The 24,208-nt window shown below is 39.8% G+C and overlaps 4 protein-coding genes across 8 annotated transcripts in view; 3 read left to right on the forward strand and 1 right to left on the reverse strand.

The window, feature by feature from the left end:
- The first annotated feature begins 126 nt into the window (after window positions 1-126).
- rangrf (RAN guanine nucleotide release factor) lies at window positions 127-9,714 on the forward strand. Its single transcript, XM_089000221.1, has 2 exons — window positions 127-712; window positions 9,584-9,714. The coding sequence occupies exon 1, from the start codon at window positions 128-130 to the stop codon at window positions 698-700; it is 573 nt and encodes a 190-aa protein (XP_088856347.1). The 5' UTR covers window position 127; the 3' UTR covers window positions 701-712; window positions 9,584-9,714.
- On the reverse strand, window positions 4,429-7,994 carry itpa (inosine triphosphatase (nucleoside triphosphate pyrophosphatase)). 2 transcript variants are annotated; one of them, XM_089000219.1, is made up of 8 exons: window positions 7,893-7,994; window positions 7,649-7,706; window positions 7,412-7,476; window positions 6,795-6,868; window positions 6,690-6,721; window positions 5,826-5,938; window positions 5,681-5,757; window positions 4,429-4,621 (listed from the first exon to the last, which is right to left on the reverse strand). In XM_089000219.1, the coding sequence occupies exons 1-8, from the start codon at window positions 7,953-7,955 to the stop codon at window positions 4,507-4,509; spliced, it is 597 nt and encodes a 198-aa protein (XP_088856345.1). In that variant the 5' UTR covers window positions 7,956-7,994; the 3' UTR covers window positions 4,429-4,506. The 2 variants fall into 2 exon arrangements, with proteins under 2 accessions (XP_088856345.1, XP_088856346.1); XM_089000220.1 differs by having other exon boundaries at window positions 5,676-5,757.
- On the forward strand, window positions 8,331-19,529 carry mettl13 (methyltransferase 13, eEF1A lysine and N-terminal methyltransferase). The gene is made up of 9 exons (XM_089000218.1): window positions 8,331-8,558; window positions 9,584-9,856; window positions 11,395-11,869; window positions 12,882-13,081; window positions 13,160-13,349; window positions 15,663-15,815; window positions 15,915-16,127; window positions 17,470-17,601; window positions 18,833-19,529. Exons 1-9 carry the CDS (start codon window positions 8,406-8,408, stop codon window positions 19,102-19,104), a joined length of 2,061 nt encoding a protein of 686 aa, XP_088856344.1. The 5' UTR covers window positions 8,331-8,405; the 3' UTR covers window positions 19,105-19,529.
- A 1,100-nt stretch (window positions 19,530-20,629) lies between these two features.
- dnm3a (dynamin 3a) overlaps window positions 20,630-24,208 on the forward strand; it is a 30,788-nt gene continuing 27,209 nt past the window's right edge. For 2 of the 4 annotated variants that reach the window (XM_089000568.1, XM_089000567.1), the window contains exons 1-5: window positions 20,634-20,922; window positions 20,989-21,083; window positions 21,484-21,767; window positions 22,884-22,957; window positions 24,050-24,199. In XM_089000568.1, coding sequence (XP_088856694.1) covers window positions 20,904-20,922; window positions 20,989-21,083; window positions 21,484-21,767; window positions 22,884-22,957; window positions 24,050-24,199 — 622 coding nt within the window. In that variant the 5' untranslated portion in view covers window positions 20,634-20,903. Of the gene's footprint in view, window positions 20,923-20,988; window positions 21,084-21,483; window positions 21,768-22,883; window positions 22,958-24,049; window positions 24,200-24,208 lie in introns of all 4 variants that reach the window. The other 2 variants (XM_089000569.1, XM_089000570.1) reach the window with 2 other exon arrangements.

Here is a 24,208-nt window from a genome sequence, read left to right on the forward strand (position 1 = left end):
CGGAAATACGCTATTAGCACAACAACACTACACATTCGTCACGTTTTTTTGTGACCTATGTTATCTCAAGTCTGTTCATTTGCAGCTAAAGCAACGACATTGCCCGTTGTGAAAGTCTTCCATTGACATGCAGCGCGTCAACGAACCCCACCCGCTTTTCGGAGGCGCCCTGTCGGCCATCCTCCCTCACAGCGCCGCGGACGTGAGCAGTATGCGGGAGATTCCAGACAACCAGGAGGCTTTCGTCCACACCCGAACCGATCAAAGTCTCATTGTAGAGCTTGTCCAATACCAAGACCACGTGGCCGACCAGGACGCGGCTCGGTATCACTTTGAGGACATCGCGGGTGACAACGCCGCCACTCAGCCTGGCGCCCAGGAGGTGACGGAGGTCGTCGCCTTGCCCACGTCGTCAGTCTCCCTGTCGGCGTGCAGCTCCGCTTGGGTGCTGTCGGGTACCCAATATGTGTCAAAGTATAACGAAACGGCGAAGAACCGGGTGAGGCTTCACCTCGGGTTGTTCCGCCTTCCCCAGTTCGGCACCGACGTACTCGTCACGTTTAACGACCCCCAAAGCATTTGTCCCGACAGCAGTAGCAGTCCAACGACTGTGGAAGCTGGCGTAGAGCCGTGGACCGTGGAGGACTTCCATCAACTACTGCAGTCCCTGACTCTGCATAACCCAGGACTGTTTGGCTAAAAAAAGATGGAGGTAGGGAGACTTCTGGACGGTTGGATATTAATTTGAACCCTCATGCCATGCGTTTGTCAAGGCAAATCAACCAATCCACCCCCTCTCGAAATTGCTTTTTAGGCTAAATAAATGCACCAAAGTCAAAACACCATCTAGTTGACAACCAAGTTCTAACTTAGATACTTTTTGACATGTAGGAAATTCTGTCCTGTGGTACTTTGTTGTGTAAGTGCCGGAATTTAAGATTTAGATTGCTTTGTGTGTTTCATGGGCCAAAATCTGAGTCATGGGTGATATTCCGTTATATAAAGCTGGCCATTTACAGAACCATAATACCTTCACCCGGAGACTTTGTTCATTTACTCCACAAATATCAAATATGGAATTTTCCCATCATTTTGGAACAAAAAAAGGGGTGGGGCTTATTTCCCTCTTTCCCGTTCTGTTCAAAGCATTTCTGGAAAGTTATTATGCCGCTTTTGAAATGTAAGATGACCGTCAGCCATTTGGTATGCGGGCACAAAGCTCTCTTTTATGCTCATGTGTTTTTTTGTTATTCTTCTTAAGAATGTCTGGATGTTTTTACGTGTGTCAGGTGTTTGTCCTTCTGGAACCCACATCAAAACCATCTCATCGTCTTTAACAATCATTGCAGACTGACACTTGATTAAGTCACGCAGCCCTTGTTGATTTCCCTCTTGATCGCACATTTGCAGTACATCAATAAAAGACGCACTATCCTAATGCAAAAACAACAGACAGTGATACCTCGGTTTACGAACTTTTCGGTTTACAAACATTACATTTATGAAAAATTTACCTTGGCATACAAACTTTTCCTACACGGAACTTCCGCAATGAGTGATGTGTCGTTCGCGAACGAGCCCGTTCTAACAACAAAATGGCAGGCGACTGTTTTTCTCCTCTATTCCGCCCCCCCCAGTTTTTGGTTAAATCCACGTGGTTGGTCAAGAACGCAGCAGTGAGAAGGAGTGGTTTTAAACATGAAAGAGACAGGTAGACGACAGTCAGAGAGTTTCAACTTTGATAGTTCGAAGGCAGAGTGTAGACTGCAAGGTTAAAATATCCCATTAATCAGGCTCCACATACAACCTGCACGAGCAATCTGTACACTTGATGCAAAAAGCTATCAACCCAGCTAAATAGAACACAATTGATGAGGAACTAGGTAAAATTATTGCAGAGAAAGCACCTCCAAGGGATCATGCCTCAAGATGGTGAAAGAAGGCTACGTTCCTCATCAAGTGTTTAATGCTGATGAAACCGGCCACTCCATTCCATCAAGCCATCAACGACCATCACAAAGGTAAATAAAACCACTTTATTATATAGTACAGTTTATTTCTTTACTTATAATACCATAGCACATTTATTATACATAAAATAAGGTATATTTTGTGTAGTTTTAAGGCTTAGAAAATTCGAAAGTAGAAAATTATGTTTAATGGGGACCTGGGAACGGATTATTTTCATTTTAATGGTTTCCTATTGGAAATTATTTTTTTAGATACACACTTCACCTTACACACTCTGTCTGGGAACCAATTAAGTTCGTAAGCCAAGGTATCACCATACATCAATTTCAGTTAGCTTCTGATGAACAACAATTGATGACTCGCTTGGTGAAGTCTTCCAACCTGTCCAGTTTGATCAGTTTGAAGTATGGAACAGAAATCTGGGAAAACACATAGTAACGTGTTTAAATTATGACGAAAGATTAAAAATGTCCACTTTAAAATATTAATTTAAACAGCACGTAAAGGTTTTTGACTAATCCTGGACCAGTTTATTTTTAGTTGCCATATTACGGGAGGAAAAATACGACCATGTTCAATGTGAAAGCACGTGATGCTTTGGGCAAGCTACACGTGCAGTAATCGATCTTCACGTGGACTATTGCAGTGACATGAACTTTTTCCACCGGGATTTTTTTCTACAGGTCATTTAATATCCAAATTCCCATGTTTTTACGTTTTTGTTTTGGTCTGCAGACCCTTGCGCACCCCCCGCCCCCCTCTTCCAGACAAACGTCCTCTCCCAAATGCATCCAGCCTGAACAATCATTATCATTGTTCCTCGGCTGTAATCTGTTGCTCTCATCAAGCTTCTGGAGTTTTTCCTTATGTGATTTATGCTCCTTGAAGATCAAATCTTTTTGTACTTGGAAGCGACTGCAACCGGAAAGTTCTCACAGTCCTTTTCTTTTCCCTGAAAATGTTTTATTTATTTTTTTGTTACATCCCAAGAATAGTTTTCTTTCTCCACACAATTTTACAAACAATGCCTCAAAATGAAATTTATTGAAAAAAACTCCCTGCTAGTTTATTGGCAGCAATCACTAATGATGGGAAAACGAAGCTTCATGAAGCACTCCAAATGGTGCTCTTAGAATATGAATTATAATATAAGTTATTGCAAAGAAAATGGCTTAAAAATTCACAAGAGTGCCATCTAGAGGATTCAAAAGCTATCACATGTTCTTCATGAAGCTTCACTTGCCCATCACGACCAATCACAGCCTTAAGTCTAAAGTAATCTGATTACTGATTGTACGCACTTGCGAATTTTGATGCAAAACCGACTGAAATATTTTGGGGATTTTCACGATGAGTTGCCTGAGGCAAGCGGAAGTACGTGAACACCCACCGAAAAAAAAAATGTGTCAAGGAAATTATTAGCTAGCTACTGTATCTATTAGCTATATGGCTAGCTATATAGCTAACTATTCGCTAGGTATTAGCTATTCGCTTGCGATCTATTTGAGTTACTTCCGGGTTGAGTGAACGCTGGCGCGTGTGGCTGCCCCTGCTCACCCACAGTAAAACTGATCCTGTGACTGAAAAGTGACATTGAGAGTTTTGAAAGGCGCTTCGAAATAAAATGTATTATTATTATTATTGAAATAATTACTGTTACCTTCCTTAATACACATCTTAGTTCAAATTTCACCTCCATGACAAATACTGTGGATATTACTGTTATTATTATTATTTTGGTTATGATTATTATTATTACTACCCAGCTGGCTATCTATTTGCTATATATTAGCTTTCTGGCTGGCTCGCTAGCTATCTTGCTGGCTATTAGTTATACGGCTACCTAGCTAGCTGTCTATCTATTGGCTATATTTTTTACTCATCTTCACTTGTTTTTCTTTATCTAGCTATCCAGCTAGCTATCTCGCTAGCTATGTAGCGAGCTATCTATTAGCGATCTAACTGACGAGCTAGCTATCAATTAGCTATGTACTATCTGGCTGGGTAGGTAGCTATCTATTAGCAAACTAGCTAGCTTTCTATCTATTTGAGTTACTTCCGGGTTGGGTGAATGTTGGCGCATGTGGCTGCCTCTACTTGCCCACAGAAAAACTTACCCTGTGACTGAAAAGTGACCTTGAGAGTTTTGAAAGGTGCTTAGAAATTAAATGTTTTATTATTATTATATTGAATGGATGTACAGGACTTTTTTTGTTTCTCATAAGTTTTCTAAAATCTCACTTTAATGTCGTGTGGAATTTTGATGGGAAACAAAATGTGGGAAAAGCATAGCACTTAAAATTTGTATCGTAAGTACACAAACCCTTGCCAGGTTATGTCTTGATGAGCCACTGAGGAATGATAAAAACAACTCTTGATTCATCCGTTGAAATGTTTGCATAGTTTCTGCATGATGTCCCCACCACCCCCATTCACAAAAACATGTTGAAAATAAAATGAGCAAAAATATTTATTATAAGCAAATGACTAGCTCATTTGTAAGTTGAAACTACGAAACCGCAACAACGCGATCACTCAATCGTCAGTCTTCTTTCTCTTGGCGTGTGGTGAAAAGTATTCCGACATGGCCGCCAGTGCTCGGTATCGATGAGAAATTGAGTTCTTGACAGCTTTCGGCAGCTCCGCGTAGCTGGAAACAAGGGAGAGGCGGAGTTTAAAGGACAACCGACACAATTTTTTTGTTTCCTAACTGACATCATAAAAACGTTTTATAGCATCTAAAATACCCAAAACACGCAGGCTGATATTTTTAGTCAAATGCAAAACACCAATAAAAAAAGAGTTAAAGTTTCCCAAAACTACTTCAAAATGACCCCGGAGATGGCGAGTTTCAGAATGTCCCGCCCCCTTGTTCGTGACGTCACACCAGGACGTCTTCGCCTTGCTCTAGAATCAAAACAATGGCTTCAGATTCGGAGAAGATGCTTTCATGTTACTCATCCAGTTATGAATGATTCAAATAGTTCTGAAGAGGAAAGCATACATGTTTGCAATCGATTAAAGAAGTACTTGCATATCAATTCGAGCCATCACGACTCCAATGTAGCACCCAGAAAATGCACAAGATAGCGCCCAAGAATTTGTGTCAACTAGTATCAAATAGTAGTCTTGGTGCAACACATAACGATTTACCATCGCATTATTTATGTGTTTTCCATCTAATTTCGCCATCAACACAATGTTTTCAGACCAAACAAAGTACCCACAATGCATTGTGTGTCGCTTTCTCGGTCAGGGGCGTTCCTTTAGTGACGTCACGTCTGGTATCGTCACCAACTCGAAAACAAGATTTCCTGAATATTCAGCGCGAGTCTTAAAACGTAAAATATAGCTATATGCGGTGGAATCTTTGTAAAATACACTCAGTAGAAGTCATTTGACGTGATTTTACAAATTATGGACACAACTTGTCAGGAGGCGTCGGTTGTCCTTTAAACGTTGGTATATTGAAAAATTGAGTCTTTGGTGGGATCTACAAACACAAATATGCCTCTGGTGTGCTTGCCCATGCATCCAGTATGTTTGTATTTTTTTTAAGGCTGTAACATAAAATGTGCAAAAAAGTAACCTCCGTGAATACTTTGCAAACTAGCACTGTTATAATAAATATACAACTAATGTCGATGTTTTGGCCCATAGTTAATCTCTAGGTCCCCCTGGTGGTAGGAACAAGGTCAAACCACCTTACGTTTTGTCAAAGCCTTCCGGCTGGAAACAAGGATCCCATCCAAAGCCTCTAGGTCCCCTTGGTTCCACGATGCACCCCTGGAAAAAAAATATAAATTATATCACATGAGATAAGCAAATAAAAGATTGAGAGTGTGACACATTACCTGTGTTATTCCTCTGAATAGCTCCACCGGCTCGTCTTTTCCGCATGTAAATGCAAACGTGCAAAGGGCCCATGCGGATTTATCCTCAAAACCGGCGAGGAGTTTGTACAATCCTTTCAGGGGAATAAACAATGAAGGTTTTTACCATCAAATGTTAATAATGTGGCTAGCTATATGGCTATTTAGCTGGCTGCTGGATTGATAGCTGGCTATCTATTAGCTAGCGAGCTATGTGGCTATTTGGCTGGCTGGCTATCTATTAGCTAGCAAGCTACGTGGCTATTTAGAAGGCTGGCTGGATTGATAGCTGGCTATCTATTAGCTAGCGAGCTATGTGGCTATTTAGCTGACTGGCTGGATAGATAGCTGGCTATCTATTAGCTAGTTAGCTAGCTTTCCATCGAGTTGAGTGAACGCTGGCGGGTGTGGCTGCCACTACTCACCCACAGAAAAACTCATCCTGTGACTGTAAAGTGACCTTAAGAGTTTTGAAAGGCGCTTCGAAATAAAATGTATTATTATTATTATTACTGTCGTTACTATTACTACAACTATTACTACTATTATTATTATTACTACTACTATTACTACTACTACTATTATTACTACTACTACTACTATTATTATTATTATTACTACTACTACAACTACTACTATTATTATTATTATTACTACTACTACTATTATTCTTATTATTATTACTATTGCTATTATTATTACTACTATTACTACTACAGTAAAGTCTCGTTATATCGATATTCAAGGGAGTCCGAAAAAATATCGATATAACCGGGACTATCGATATATCCGATATCGATATAACGAGACTTTACTGTATTATTATTATTATTATTTATTGCTCACCTTCTGGCTGGAGTTTATCCAGAAACCACTTTCTGCAAAATAAAACATTTCAGTTGGAAATTGCTGGCTTGTATATACTGAATATATGGCAGTCACATGACTAACATGTAAGGGCCTGGCAATCCTCCCAATGCTTTGAAACATAGACAGGTGTCCTCCACTATCACTGGGCCGTCAATCTAAAGGAAAACAAGGCAATCGATAAACTTTCACCAGCACATTCCAGAGTCTCCATTTTGGATCAAAAAAGTCATTTTCTTAATGACCTTTTCAGATAAATATGTGTTTCCCCTTACAAAGTATTAAAATACAGTGACACCTTGGTTTACGAACCCCTTGGCTTACGAACTTTTCGGTTTACGAACGTTAAATTTAAGGTTACGTTCCTCATCAAGTGTCGGCCACTCCATTCCATCAAGCCATCGACCATCACAAAGGTAAATAAAACCACTTTATTGTACAGTACAGTTTATTTCTTTAATTATAATACCATAGCACATTTATTGTACATAAAATAATGTATATTTTGTGTAGTGTTAAGGCTTAGAAAATTAGAAAGTAGAAAATGATGTTTTATGAGGACCTGGGAACGGATTATTCTCATTTTAATGGTTTCCTCTGGGAAATTAATTTTTGGGATACACACTTTTCACCTTACACACTCTGTATGGGAACCAATTGAGTTTGTAAGCCAAGGCATCATTGTATAGTGATGAGTATACCTGTCTTGCAGCCTCTTTGCACTTGTGGATGGAAATCTCATCTGGCTCTCCTTGGTATTCAGGCACTATATTGAGGGATGAATCAAAATACTGTATGCATATTCAAATCACTCAGTGATGGGGAATTAAAATGTCACAGCAGGAACAGTCACGCATAAACACGCTCTAACAATATAGTCAACTAAGCACATGAATATTTTTCCAGATTTATCCGTATGTCAAAAACGTCATACTTACAGTCAATTTTCTTCGAGACAAGTTTATACGGAAACTTGTCGCCAAGAATCTGAACAACCTGTCAAGACAGGTTCAATCGGTAATCGATTAGTAAGGTTTGGCGGCACCACCACAGGTAACAGGCAGCTGTCTCCCGGTCCGTGTGCAAGAAAAAGCACCGAATTGAGTCACACGAAGCTTATTAATGCCTCTCTCCGCAAAGTACGCCATGCTTCTTTCGCCTCACTATTATTTATAAACTTACTTCTTCAAGCTTTTTCGCGTTTCCAGTAACAAACACCACGGAACGTCCGACCGGAACCGCCATATTTGATCGTCTTCGTTTTCTTCTTCTATGGTTTTATCATTGAAACGACAGACTGCTTGACACAAAATGCGGAACAGGACATATGTTTTATGTTTGGCCAATACACATTTATCTTAAAAATAAGTGATGTGATGTAGAAACTAACGCTGTATTTTTAAAAATTATTATAGACTACTTGTCTTAACATTTCAAGACGAATGTTATAAAAGAACACATTACGGTCGGATATAATTTCATACGGACAATAAATGGAGAGCACCGAGCAATCACCAATGCAAAGATGCTTATCAAGTATTAACCAATCAGTGAGCTTTTTTGAAATATATTATCCAATCAAATTAGCCGTCCGTCATGTAATCCGTCCGAGCTAAACATTGCCATGAGGATAGCAAGAGACTGGTTGCGAAATCTGTTCACACATTTTAAAAACAGATTGAGATAAAACGAAATATGAGTTTATTACCTCGAACTGCCGTGGAATTCAGCTCTGCTGAATATTGGGAGAGATTTTTTAAGAAACGCGGAGAAAAGTCATTCGAATGGTACGGAGACTACAGCAAACTATGCGGCGTGCTGCACAAGTACATTAAAATGCAAGACAAGGTAAACAAATCATTTGTATGCAATTGACAGTATATCAATGTGTTTTTAGGTCATTTAAACAAAACATGATGAACAATAACACCCGCCATTTGATGTTTTCAATGACAGCGGGCATGTACAAAAGTAGTTCTGTTAAGTTCGAGAAGAGTTTTTTGTTGATTTTCATGATTAATTATAATTCACAGTGTGAGAAAAGCAGAAAAAAATACGAGTGGTATTTTTTTTTCTCGATTGAAGATGATTCGCCAAATTTATTGTGTCTTTGTGACAGGTTGTAAATCTTCCCTTTTACTGTTAAAAGAAAATGGAACTCATTTTTAGTTGTAATTCACTTTTCTAACAGAGGAAATTTACCTAAAAAGACTAAAATATAATATTTTCACCAATCTGTCCATTCATTGAGCGTTTTTTAAACCAAATCCCATAATGCACATGAAGCGAGAGCAAGGGAAGCAGAACGGGAATAATAATAATAATAATAATAATAATAATAATAATAATAATAATAATAATAATAATATAATAATAATGATAATAACAACACTAACGATAACTCTAACACTTGCAATAATGATAATAATAATAAGAATATTAACAGCAATAACAATAATAATACTTTACAGTGACGTTCACTCAACCCGGAAGTAACACAAACTCACGGCACTAATGTGAGTGTGTGTATATAGACGGACAATACATTAAACTACATCCTCATTTATATAGCGCTTTCACAACAACTGCAGCTGTAACAAAGCGCTTCACATAATTAGTCAACACAAAGCAAAATAACAAACACAACCGGAACGAATGATCTGGCCAAACCCAAAGAATCTAGAAGAAGGTCGTTTTTTCAAATCACAGTAGTCAAGAGAGGATGATGCAATTAAACTAATCATTGTTTCTAGTTCATAATATCATAATAGAGAAATTAGTTTCAAATACTTTTGAAGGATGACAGTTTTAATAGTCTCAATCTATCTATAAGGCGCCATTTTAACCAAAGCCGTCCCTATTTTGCATTTAAGGTTCTGGTGGTGGGCTGCGGAAACTCTGAGTTGAGCGAGCAGCTTCACGACGTGGGCTACAAACACCTTACCAACATTGACATCAGTGAGACTGTGGTGTCCCGCATGAACCAACGCAATGCCGAGCGGCGGCCAGACCTCAAATTCCAGCAAGTGGACGCAACTCAGATGCCGTACCAGGATGCTTGCTACCAGGCCGCTCTGGACAAAGGCACCCTGGATGCGATGGCGTCAGAGGAAGGAGGAGATCTGGCGAGGAAGATGCTCACTGAGGTACAAAAAAAATGTTTAACACACCATGTGAAGACTTTCGGATGTCATTATGAATCGAAGTATAGGTAACATTCGAGTTACGACCACCCGTACTTACGACCACGATCGCCAGACCCTTTTTGAATTTTATTTATTATTTTTTTTAATTCTATGCCTGGCACCGGAACGCGCAAGCAGCCGGTAACGCGTACTCCAATTTTGGCCGGCCAGCATGTCACACACTCACACAGCAATCTACTGCGTGACTACAGTCAATACAATACTTATGCAGTGCAGATACCGTCTCGGCAATATCTCCTGTAGTAATAGTAATAATAATAATAATAATAATACATTTAATTTATAAGCGCCTTTCAAAACTCTCAAGGTCACTTCACAGTCACAGGATAAGTTTTTCTGTGGGTGAGCAGCGGCAGCCACACGCACCAGCGTTCACTCAACCTGGAAGTAACTCAAATAGATAGAAAGCTAGCTAATACACCTGTATATAGGTAATAGCTAGCCAGCTAGATAGGGAGGCAGATAGATAGCCAATAGCTAGCTAGATAGCTAGTATATAGCCAGCAAGATAGCCAGCTAATAGACAGCAAATGGCTAGCTAAGTAGCTAGAGCTAGCTAGATGGCTCGATAGCCAGATAAATCAAAAGAAGTGAAGAGAGTAAAAAAGAAATAGCAATAAAGTCATTGGCGTGCTATAAAAGCTTATATGTTAGGCATCAAAATAAAAGTATTGCAATATTAGTACTGTACACTCCTTTTTTACCTTTGGCGTCCGCCCGTGTCCGAGCGTGTGTGTCGGGCGACCTCTTCTGGCCGTTATCAGGGAGAGCGATTTTTCAACAGCTGTATTCTTTACGTATAAGTGTTTTCTTTAACCCACTATATACAATCTAAATATAAAATATAAATTGATAATATGAAATATAAAATGATAAAAATGACATGACAAGGTATGTATTACATTTATGAAGTAACGATACAATAACTATACAATACACAGTTTTGTATACATTGCAGATACAGTCATAAAAATCGATAATATGAAATATAAAATGATAAAAACAACATGTAAAGGTAAGTATAACATTTATAAATGAACTGTACAGTAAACCGTTTTGTATACATTGCAGGTACGTTATACAGTCATAAAAATCAATAATACGAAATATAAAATGATAAAAACGACATGTAAATTTAAGTGTAACATTTATAAATGAACTGTACAGTAAACAGTTTTGTAGACATTACAGGTACAGTTATACAGTCAAAAATCGATAATACGAAATATAAAATGATAAAAATGACACTAAAAGTCATAAAATGTCTAAATCAACTGTAAACAGTTTGGTATATAATAGTATTCAATAGAAAACAGATTGACATCGTATACTATGCTGTCGTGTAAACGTCAAGTCGGCCATTTTGAATGGATTTTGACTTACGACCGTTTGACTTATGACCGTTTTGTCGGAACGGAACCCGGTCGTAACCTGTACTTGTGGATTCCGTACGTGTACATTTCCGTGTGTATTTGCAGGTGAGCCGTGTGCTCAGCGTCGGCGGAAGATACATATGTATCACACTGGCTCAGGAAAACGTGATCCGTCTGGCCGTGGAGCATTTTGTCCGGCTGGGTTGGGCCGTGAGGCTTCACTGCCTGCAGGAAGAAACCAGCGCCAAGGAAGAACAAGACTCCTTTGCTCTCCCCGTTTTCGTCCTCGTCTGCACAAAATTCCGCCAACCTATGCCGACGCCCATTTTGGAATTTTGCCTTGGCGAAGACGCCGCGCCCAACCGTCTGCCCCTGGTGGGCGAATTGCTGGCGACCGTGCGGGAACGGCAGGCCTATTCTATCCTAAGGAAGAAATTGCGCACCGGCACGGATGCCGACGCTGACTCTACGCTAACACTTTGCCACGCTAAAACCGGCCTGCCCAGATACACTCTCACGATACAGGACTTACCGCCGACCACCAAGGTGCCAAAGTTCAACCAGTTTGCCATCTTCATTGGTAAGCTTTATTTATTTACAGTAAAGTCTCGTTATATCGATAGTACTGCTTATTACGATACTATTTCTATGAACGCAAGTAGAAAATGTACATGCCGCAGGATCGGATATATCGATAGTCCGGTTATATCGATATTTTTTCCGACTCCTGAGAATATCGATATAACGAGACTTTACTGTATTTGGATTGGATTGGATTAGCCTTTATTAGTCTCGCAGTGGAGAAATTTACATGTCACAGCGGCAAAGTTATAAAAGGAAGAGGAAAGGAAAGAAAGAAGTAGAAAAAGAAAATACAGGAGCTGCTGTTAAGGCATCCATTCTCGCGCCGCCATCTTGAAGTCAAAAGAAAAACAAAAAACTAAATAACAGATAATATGACAACACAAAGACAGAGAGAATCATTCATTCTTAAGCACTTACTGCATACTCTTTGTTACATGAAGCAAGGAGAGGATCAAAACGTCCTTTTCATCAGTGGATCAGGGACGTCTTGGTGGAATGTGCATGTCTACTACAAGCTAAATGTTGAGAGCAAAAACATTTTTCATATTGTTTTTTTTCACAGTCACCAAAGCACCCCTGACATTAAGCTAACACGTTACTCCCTGGTGCTTTCTACTATCTTTGTGACTGCTTTATATGAATGTTGTCCATGTTAAGTGCTTTGTTCCAGCTTCAGCTGTTGTTAAAGCGCGATATAAATTAATATGTATTGTATTGTAACCATGGGCATAAGTACAACGATACCTTGGCTTGCGAACTTAATTGGTTCCCAGACATAGTGTGTAAGGCGAAAAGTGTGTATCCCAAAAATTAATTTCCCATAGGAAACCATTAAAATTAGAATAATCTGTTCCCAGGTCCCCATAAAACATAATTTTCTACTTTCTAATTTTCTAAACCTTAAAACTACACAAAATATACCTTATTTTATGTATAATAAATGTGCTATGGTATTATATTTAAAGAATGTATCAGCGTGACAAGAATGCTAAACCTCTAAACAACAGTTCCCCAAGGCAGTGAGACAGCATGGCTCTACAGCTCCAGCGAAGGCCGGCGGCAACTGGCAGCTAGCGGCAATTTCCGCCGCCTGGTTATCGTGGCCATGCACAGGAACCAGGAGTATGCCGACATGCAAGCCGTCCAATCGGAACTGTCGCCCATGGTGATGGATTTGGCGCCACCGGGAATGCCGGACAATCAGCAGGTGGATGCAGAGAATTGACTGACAGTTAGCTTAGCGTGGACGTCGAGTTGACATTTTATTGTGGATTTGTCGTTCAAGGTCCCGTTTCTGTCGGTGGGTGGCGACCTGGGTTGGCGAGAGGAGGTTAGCAGGGGTGTGAGCGAGCTCAGCGGTGAATATTGCGTGGAGAACGTCAGAGGGGAGGACGGCGAGCTGTACCGCAGACTTGTGTTCCTGTACAACGCGGCTCTGGTGCAATCCGAGAGTCGGCTCGTCTCCGCCAATAGCAGTCAGTTCACATTTTCATTTTTTTTTCTTCTTCATTCATTTTGCGCTGTAACTTTGTATTTCAAGGGTTCTTGAAAGTTGTGAACATTACATTTTTGATGTACTCATTTACTGCCAGATGATGTACAAAAATGTGTCCACTCCAGTGCCAGGGTTTTTGTCATTTTCATTCAAATTCAAGGACCCACCAAATATTGAGTTTTAGGATTACATAAAAATTCAATCCTGTGTTAGAAACCTTAGCAGTTCTTCTTTGATCGGAAAAAAAGTTAATTCCTAAGTTATATGGGTCTGAAGTTATCTGAGCTTCAAATGGCGGCAGCTGTACAAAACACAATACAGACGCTCCCCAATTCATGAACGAGATACATCCGAACGTTAGGTGAATTCGTTCGTAAGTTGATTCAGTGCCATATTTTGTATGGCGTGTATGTTTAAAGGACAACCGACACCTCCGGACAACTTTTGTCCATAATTTGTAAAATCACTTCAAATGACATCTGCTGAGCTTATTTTACAAAGATTCCACGGCATATAGCTATATTTGACGTTTTAAGACTCGCGCTGAATATTCAGGACTTGTTTTCCAGTTGATGACTATACCTGACGTGACGTCACTGAAGGAACGCCCCTGACCGAGAAAGCGATACACAATGCATTTTGGGTGCTTTGTTTGGTCTGAAAACTTCGTGTTGATCCGTGTTGATGGCGAAATTAGAAGGAAAACACAGACATAACGCGATGGTGAATAATTGTGTGTTGCACCAAGACTACTATTTGATACTAGTTGACACAAATTCCCAGCAGACAAATCAGCCCATTTCCAACAGAGCTTGGGTGCCATCTTGTGCATTTTCTGGGACGATACATTGGAGTCCTGACACCTCAAAATGAGACGGAAGGACTTCTTTAATAGATTGCAAACATTTATGCTTTCCTCTTCAGAACTATTTGAATCATATTCATAACTGGATGAGTAACAAGAAAGCATCTTCTCTGAATCTGAAGCCATTGTTTTGATTCTAGAGCAAAGCAAGACGTCCTGGCGTGACGTCACGAACAAGGGGGCGGGACATTCTGAAACTCGCCATTACGAGGTCATTTTGAAGTAGTTTTGGGACACTTTAAGTCACAGTGTCAAAGTCAGGGCCCGCGGGCCAAATCCGGCCCGCCACATAATTTTTTTTCGGCCCGCGAAAGCAAATCAAACTTGTTAAATTCCATGATGATTGCTAAAATCTGAGCCAAAATTTCATATTTTTGGATATCAACCACAATAAAAGTCATTATTCTTGACTTCAGATTTGAAAACGAGTTATTCATTAATTTGCTGTGTGCTTTATATGTAATATTTGAAGGGATTTAAACATTCTAATGGGTTGCCCAAATTCATAACGGCCCTCGAGAGGAAACCATAACTACAACGTGGCCCGCGGCAAAAAATGACTTTGACACCCCTGCTTTAAGTCATTTTTATTGGTGTTTTGCATTTGACTAAAAATATCAGCCTGCGTGTTTTGGGTATTTTAGATGCTATAAAACGTTTTTCTGATGTCAGTTAGGAAACAAAAAAAATTGTGTCGGTTGTCCTTTAAGGCTTGTATAAGTTACCTATATTGGTTTGTACTGAAAAATAAACATTTAATAAAATATATGCTCTGTAAAAATATGTCCATATACAACTGGAGAGAATACTACATATGTTACTACAAAAATGTATCACTGTTCGTAACTTCAATGTTCGTAAGTAGGGGAGCATCTGTAGATACATATTTATATAGCGGTTTAATAACAGCTGAAGCTGTACCAAAGCGCTAACATGCACAAAATGCAAATGCTGCCCCCTCATGGAAAGGGAAAAACATTGCCAGCTGTCTGACCTGCGCTTTATCGGCACCTTCGCAAGAAAAATCAAAACCCGAATAAATTCGTGAATGGCAGCGAATGACTTCAACGGTGGAGACAGCAAAGCTCTGTAATTTACCGCCGTCCATGTATTTTGTATTCCTTTTTGGGATTGGGAATCATTTGGGTGGATTTGAAATTTTGCGCAAAATGGCTGCTTCAACTTAAAATGGCGGATTTCCTATTGTTTTGGTGGAACGTGTCCTTTCTCACGACCGGTGAATTCAGTGTGACTTGACTCTGGTCAATTGTGGCTTTGGACATGTGACTTTTTTTATCCATCTTGTTATCATGGATTGATCCACCCTAATTTGTGTCAACTACAGTTACTAATTTGCCACAAAATAGCCGTTTAGACACAGTGATAGACTATTTGCTGAAAACAACCCATGCGTATCTCTTCATGCAGCATTAAGTCATAAGAAGAAGAACAAAAAGAAAATCAAACAGCCGCCGCCATCGTCCTCCCTGTCGGTGCACAGCGGCTTCCTCTGCTGTGCCCACCACAAAGTCATGGTGGCTGGTCTCGCCTTGCTGGGCATCGGCAAGGAAAAAAACAAAGGTGAAGTCGAATAATTAACAAAAAAGTAACCCGTCACATATATTTTCCCCATCTTAACTTGTCTTAAGGCAACCCTGAACTCTTTTCTCACCCCTCAAGACGCCCCGGTGTCAGTGCTGCTGATTGGACTCGGGGGAGGAGGCTTGCCCCAGTTTCTTCGAGACTTTGTACCCAATGTGTCTGTGGAGGTGGTGGAATTGGACCCCGCGGTGCTCGAAGTGGCCAAAGAGTGGTTCAATTTCCGACCGGACGATCACCTGACCGTCACGCTTGGGGACGGCCTTGAACGTATCTGCACCTTGGAGAAAGACGGTGGGGAATGGGGGACCTGCTCCCGCTAACATCTGCTAATGTAGTAGCACTGCTCCCGCTAACATCTGCTAACATCTGGTCATATTTGCTAACATATGCCAATATCTGCTGACCTTCTGCTAAGATCCGCTAATGTAGTAGCACTGCTCCTGCTAACATCTGCTAATATCCGCTAACATCTGCTAATAATAATAATAATAATAATAATAATAATACATTCTATTTATAATCGGGGACACTTTACAATCACCAAACATGGACATAAATAAAACCACACATAAAATTATAAAGAACAAAAGATAAAATATCCGCTAAAATCCGCTAACATCTGATAATTTTGTAGCACTGCTCCTGCTACATTCTGCTAATTTCCGCTAACATCCGCTAACATCTGGTAATAATAATATTAATCATAATACATGTAATAATAATAAAAATAAGAATCTATTTTATTTATAAGCACAATTCAAAGCGCTCAAGGACACTTTAGAATCACAAAACAGAGACATAAATAAACCGCTAATATCCGCTAATATACGCTATTATCTGCTATTATCCGCTAACATCCAATAATAATAATATTAAATACATTTTATTTATAAGCACGTTTCAAAGCTCTCACGAGCACTTTACAATCACAAAACAGGGACACAAATAAAACCACACATAAAATTACGAATAAGAACAAGAGATAAAATGTCCGCTAACATCCGCTAATGTCTGCTAATGTAGTAGCACTGCTTCTGCTAACTTCTGCTAATTTCCGCTAACATCTGGTAATAATAATAATAATAAGAATACTCTATTGTATTTATAAGCACATTTCAAAAGACACTTTTCAATCACAAAACAGACATAAATAAAACCATAATAAGATATAAATAAAACTACACATAAAATTATAAATAAGAACAAGAGATAAAATGTCCGCTAACACCCGCTAATAGCCGCTAACATCCGCTAATATCCGCTAACAATCGCTAACCTAGTCACACTACTGACGTTAACATCCGCTAACGCAGTAGCAAAATCGTGAGCGAGAATTTAAAGGGGTTATCTACATCTCCAATCAGTTCTGCGTATAGAACCGCGCAAATAGCTTTGGCTAGCAGGGGAAGCTAACCTAGCAGTGTACATTTTCACTCTGCGTCTCTCTTTTAAACAACAGAAATGTTTGGAGAGGCTAGCTAGAGAAGCTAACATAACAGAACAGGAGTTTATGATTTTATTCACTGGTCCACTGTCACACTAGTTGCAAAAGATCCAAATCAGTTAAAAAAAAAAAAGTTAATAACTGTTGTCAACACAGTCCAAGTGACCAGATGCGTTTTTATCTCTCCAGGTGGTCGTTTGTTTGACGCCATCATGTTCGATGTGGACAATAAAGACAGCACGTTGGGTATGAGCTGTCCACCTGCCGCATTTGTTGAAATTTCCATCTTGCGCAAAGTCAGCAGCTTACTCACCCCTCGAGGTAATATACACCTTTTATTTTGTAAAAAAAAATGACCTTTTATTTATTTAGAACTAAATTCATCATGCTAGCGCTCTATTAGCTATATACCTAGCTAGCTGGCTCCCTATTAGCTAGCCAGTCTTATATCTGTTTCAATGACTACCTAGTTGAGCGAACGCTGGCGCGTGTGGCTGCCTCTGCTCACCCACAGAAAAACTTATCATGTGACTGTAAAGTGACCTTGAGAGTTTCTAAAGGCGCTGACAAACTACATCCTCAACAACAACCACCATCTGGTGCCCATAGACTATTTTGTGTCCATGGATCGAGGAGAAGGTGAATATTATTTATTAGCTCGCTAGTCTAGCTGGCTATCTATTAGCTAGCTGACTAGCTATTAGCTATATGGCTATCTCTTAGCTCTATAACTGGGTGTTCAGAAAGGCGCTTGTAAATTAAATATTATTATTATTATTATTATTATTTATTATTATTATTATTATTATTATTATTATTATTATTATTATTATTATTATTATCATAATATAAGCTAGCCAGCTAGCTAACTTTCTATTTGAGTTATTCCAGGTTGAGTGAATTGTTTCTTAAAATTATCGTTTTATTTATGGTTTTATTTTTTATGTATTGTTGTTTTTATTGTAAAGTGACCTTGGGTGTTCAGAAAGGCGCTTGTAAATTAAATATTATTATTATTATTATTATTATTATTATCATAATATAAGATATACATCCAATCTATTTTCTAACTAGCTATTTAGCTGGCTACCTAGCTGGCTGTCTATTTGCTATCCATATGCTAGCTATTAACTATCTAGCTGGCTATCTATTAGCTAGCTGACTAGCTATTAGCTATCTGGCTATCTAACTGGCTATTAGCCAGGTAGCTAACTTTCTATCTGAGTTATTCCAGGTTGAGTGAACGCTGGCGCATGTGGCCGCCGCTGCTCACCCACAGAAAAACTGATCTTGTGACTGTAAAGTGACCTCGAGCGTTTTGAAAGGCGCTTATAAATGAAATTTATTATTATTATTATTATTATTTCATAACTTTGCTGCTGTGAAATGTAACAGAGACTAATAAAGGCAAATCCAATCCAAATTATGATTATTATTATTATTATTATTATTATTATGAGAGATACATCCAACTGTTTTTATATAAGCCATTAAAAAGGCAACTGTTAGTCTCTGTTAGTCTCCTTTTAATCCGTTCTTCTTTGGGTTTTAGGCATTTTCATACTCAACCTAGTGTGCCGCGACTCCGCCTTGAGGAAAGACGTGTTGGAGCGTGTGAGTGGCTTGTTCCCTGACATCCTCTCGCGAAAGATTGACGAGGAAGTGAATGAGGTGCTTCTCTGTCGTCGCCAAGGCGAAGGCATCGGTGTCCTACCGTCGCTGAAGCAAGCGGGTCACGATATGCAGAGAGCCTTGCACTCTGATGTGACCCATAGGCCGAAAATAGACATTGCCGAGTTGTTGAAAGACATGAAAGTGGTGTGAGGGGTGACTGGGACTTAAAGCAGAGTCGGTAAATCAACAGTGATAGAATACTCATGCCAAATAAGAAGAAACATTTTAGTTTTCATAAATATTATGCGGTGACTTTTTTTTCCCCATTTCATTATGCAGGTGTTAGTCCAAAAAAGGAATACAGTGATACCTTGACTTACGAACTTAATTGGTTCCTAGACAGAGTGTGTAAGGTGAAAAGTGTGTATCCCAAAAATAAATATCCCATAGGAAACCATTAAAATGAAAATAATCTGTTCCCAGGTCACCATAAAACATAATTTTTTTACTTTCTAATTTTCTAAGCCTTAAAACTACACAAAATTAACCTTATTTTATGTGTAATAGATGTGCTTTTGTATTATAACTAAATAAATAAACTGTATGGTATAATAAAGTAGTTTTATTTACCTTTGTGATGGTCGTTGATATAATTGCCTCTTGATGATATCCGAGTGAAGTTGTCATGCTTTCTCGGCGATAATACCCTCACTCACGCTGTCCCCTGCTAGCTGCTTTTCGGTAATCCAAATTGAGTTTTTCAACCTATTCTATTGCCTGAGACCGTTGCTTAGACAACACACAAATACCCTTAGCCACACGTAGCAATGGTCGACTTTGCATACTGGTACCAGAACGCTAAATCACACAAACGCACACCTCATTCGTGCTTTTCGAATATCTTCTGCTTGACCGTAATTTTCTCTTGCGTCCACTTCGGCTTAACACTAGCCTGTGGTGGGGTCTTTTTCGGTCCCATAATTGCAAAAGTACTCCACTCGATAACAAACCACGTCCGCACCCAAAGAAAGGGGGTGACGAAAACTAGTCCGCCAAACACTGTGTGGTTTGGTTCGTCCGCCGAAAACTAGTTTGTCAGCCAAGACTATATGCTCGCGAATTTAATGTTCGTGAAGCGAAAGGTTCGTGAGCTAAAGCGTTGGTAAGCTGAGGCATCACTGTATTCGTAAAATGCTCCCTTCTTGATTTGAATACCACACCCCTGGACGTCCCATGGACACCCCTCCAAGTCGTCCCCTGGTACAAGCACCAACATTCATAAACCAACAGAACCTTTGCAAAGACATTTTGAGTATTGTGCTCAGACACGCCCCGACACCAGACATGAACAGGTGTGCGTTTTTTAAATCGTTCCAATCACGGTTTACCACAGGTGGACTTCATTTAATATGGAAGGCAAGCCCAAGAATTATCAGTGGGAATTGAGGAGCATCCAATCTTAGGTTTGTGGTTCATGACAGATATGTTTTCTGTTATTAATAAATTTGTTAAAAAAAATCAATTTGGTGATAAAAATAGACATTAAAGAAAAAAATATTTTTTTGGAATAAGGCTGTGATGACATCGTGGGAAAACGGAAGTATGAATACATACGTATATATATATATATATATATATATATATATATATATATATATATATATATATATATATATATATATATTTTTTTTTTTTCATGTCTCGATTTAATGCTGCATGTATTATTGCAAAGTAAAGCATCGATTAATTATATCATATCTAAATTGGTCGTATCTACATTATTTCACTCTTAATTTTAGCACCACGGATTCCGATTTCACTCCCCTCAGGCTACACTCCTGTGTCCCGCACACGACTCACTACCTCGGAATGAGGAAGAGTTATTTAGAGTAGAAGTGGAATAGCACCCCCCCTCTTCCTCGTGTTTTTAATTCTACCATTTAAATTGCCCACATTAAGGAAGAAAAACGTTATAATTATATCATGTCAGCAAATATAAATGTGTTTATATGAGAGGAAGTTTAACAAGTGAGTTTTACGCGCATGCGCAGACGTTTCGCGCCCGTTCGCTGTCAAAAAGTTGGGTGGTTTTAGTTTTTTTCTCTCCCTGTTCCTCCACGTTCTTCTCTTTCAAGCTAACCTGGAGCCTACTCAGCATCGCGGCTAACTTCCTAAATGTCTACACGGAGGTAAGGAGAAGCGAAATCGTGTTTTTAGCTGTTGTTTCTATGCTGAAATCTGGTCGCTAGCTATTGTGAACTAACAAGTTAGCAAACACGCCCCTAACTAAGCCCCTTTAGATATAACGTTCTTTGTCTTATTAGTCATATAAATGTAAGAGTCCCTGGGCTGTGTAGTAAATTATTACAATAAAACGAAGAATTTGGTCGCGACGTTGCTAGGGGCAACAGCGGGATGGGTCGTCGCCGTGAATGTCATTGGACGTAACACTGGGAGACTCTTGAACGCATCATGTGATGATGATGGCGTTGTGTATTCTACATGTTGCCTCAACGTGTCCATTTATGTCTTCTTTGTTTCTTGATGGCGTGTCAAGTGTGATTTTGAGTATCACTTTATCACCTTTAGCTCCAACTTGCTGTTGATAAGCGGCGGGGTAGCCCTTTTAAAAGTCGAAGGAGAGTTCAAAGGGGCGTTCCTGGTCTCGGAAATTCCGACTTCAGAGCAACACCACCACCTCCTCTTCCTTCACCTCCACCATCGTTGCCGCGCAGCATGATCTCGATGATCAATCGCCTCCAGGATGCCTTAGGCACCGCGGGTCTGAGCTACAGCCTCCTTCTGCCGCAGATTGCCGTGGTGGGTGGCCAGAGCTCTGGAAAGAGCTCGGTGTTGGAGAACTTTGTGGGCAGGTAAGTTAAAGTGAATGTTAACTGGTTTTTATGAGTGATGCTTGGGAAAGTTTTGACGTATAATGAGATGGACTTGATCAATTGTCCAACACAGTGCAGTAAAGGGCAGTGAGTTATGTTCACTCTGCTTTGTTGACGGAGTCCTGCATCACCTCTGGACCACCCATGCAGTCACTTTATGCACGTCTGACATGATTAAGCGTTGAATTTATCGCAAATCCTCATTGTTTATATGTGTGCTAACGCATGTCCAGTGCCTATCCCGCCTCTCACCGCCAACTGGGATAGGCCGTAGTTTACCTGTGACCCCAATGAGGACAAATTCTGTCAACTCTGGCATGGTGGCTAACTTAACAAAGCAATAAATAGCAATAAATGTGCTGAAAAACAACTTGCCCGTTGGTCATCTTCAAAAAGTATGACTTTCTTATTATGCATGGCTTAATTTGGGTTTATACTGACGGTTGGGATTATAGAAATTTGACTCCAAACATTGCCTGGTTTGTTGATACAAAGTTTATATCTGTGACCATTTAAGCCTGGAAGAAATTTGACATCATTTCCTATGGGAAAGATTGTTTTTGAAATTATCACAGAATGGGTTGTGGTCGATGGATTACGTGTTTCAGTATGAGACGATCCTAAATAAAGTCCATGTCTGATCGTGATATGCAATGTGACAAGATCTCCCAAAAAAGACCGCTGCCTTGTGACTCAGTTGTCAGTTCCCTTCAAATGATTATTATTTTTTCCAAACAATGCAGCTCGGTGATGCGGAGGAGACCAGTTGAACTCCCCGAAGTCCGGATTAGGATTTGTTTTAAAGCGACGCCCAAAAGCCTTTTTTTGTACTCACCTTCCTGATTATGCATTGATTTGTTACAGTTCCTTTGTTTGACTGCATGTTATGACATATCCAATTCGGGCTCTCTGCCAGAAGTGTGATCGTGAGCAGGATGCAGGAAAACAAACATCCCAAACACGATTTGTATGGGAAAGACTATTATTTATTTATGTATTTTTTAAAAGGGTTTCTTTCAGACAACCATATGTGACGGCATCGGTGTGACTTTAGTTCTCCTTTTCAGTGTTCGTATGTTTAATTTTCTCCGACAGAGACTTCCTTCCTCGCGGTACTGGGATTGTCACTCGCAGACCTTTGGTTTTACAGCTACATCACGCCGACACCGGTGAGTGCGATGCTTCTGTTGACTCAACGTGTGCATGTTGGGAGTTGTATCTTCAAGATGGCGCCGCGAGAGTGGCTGATTTTCTAGTTGCTCCTGTATTTTGCTTTTCTACTTCTTTCTTTCCTTTCATAACTTAACTGAACATAACTGAAATGTAAATTTCTCCACCGCGAGACTAATAAAGGATAATCCAATCCAATTTATCCCTGCGTGCATAGCGCAGCCACTAGATGGCGGAAGAGAGAAAAATAAGGGAATTTTCGGGCCTCTGCAGAATTATTTTGACAGCACACTTCCCTTTTTCGGGTGATGACATATAATGTCACTTGTGTCGGCAGCAAATCATCACAAAGTTGGAATTGCACTTTTTTAATTGCTGTAGATTCGTACATGTGCATGCAGCATACTAATTGCCTCACAAGATAATGCCTTCCATTATGATACTACTTGACACTACTACGTGTGTAAACGTAAATGTACTGTGCCCTCTCAGCAATCTATGTGTGAATATCTGAGAATAAAAATGACTATATCCCCCAGCAGCTCCTGTATTTTGTTTTTCTACTTCTTCCTTTCCTCTTCCTTTCATAACTTTGCTGCTGTGAAATGTCGATTTCTCCATTGCGTGACTAATAAAGGCTAATCCAATCCAATCCCGAAGTGAAAACATCAAAATTTGGTTGAATAGCCATCTTCTTAAAAGATGTCATATGACCGATTTGGTATCGTGTATGAATGGAGTGCAGCTTTGGTATTAATTGATCACAAGCCTTCTCAGGCTGGTCTCTGGTGCAATACAAATCAGTATGTATGGATGAATGTATGTAATACAGTAAAGTCTCGTTTATATAGACATTTTCGGGAGTCGGAAAAAATATCGATATAACCGGACTATCGATATATCCGATCCTGCCGCATGTAAATTTTCTCCTTGCGTTCATAGAAATAGCATCGTAATAAGCAGTACTATCGATATAACGAGACTTTACTGTACATTGTGTGCATGTGCCAGGAACTCAGGGGCGGGGGGGAATCGAATCATTGCTCTCTGTTCAAATTCCCCAATGCCACATGTCTTTCCCGTTTCTCTAGAGTATGGGGAATTTTTGCACTGCAGGGGGAAGAGGTTCTCGGACTTTGATGAGATCCGTCAAGAAATCGAGGCAGAAACCCAAAGGCTGACAGGAAACCACAAAGGCATCTCTCCCGTACCCATTAACCTCCGCATTTTCTCCCCCAATGGTAATCTCA

The sequence above is a fragment of the Hippocampus bargibanti genome, linkage group LG07 (assembly GCF_051943395.1).
Source record: "Hippocampus bargibanti isolate YZ-2025 linkage group LG07, ASM5194339v1, whole genome shotgun sequence".
Taxonomy (NCBI): domain Eukaryota; kingdom Metazoa; phylum Chordata; class Actinopteri; order Syngnathiformes; family Syngnathidae; genus Hippocampus; species Hippocampus bargibanti.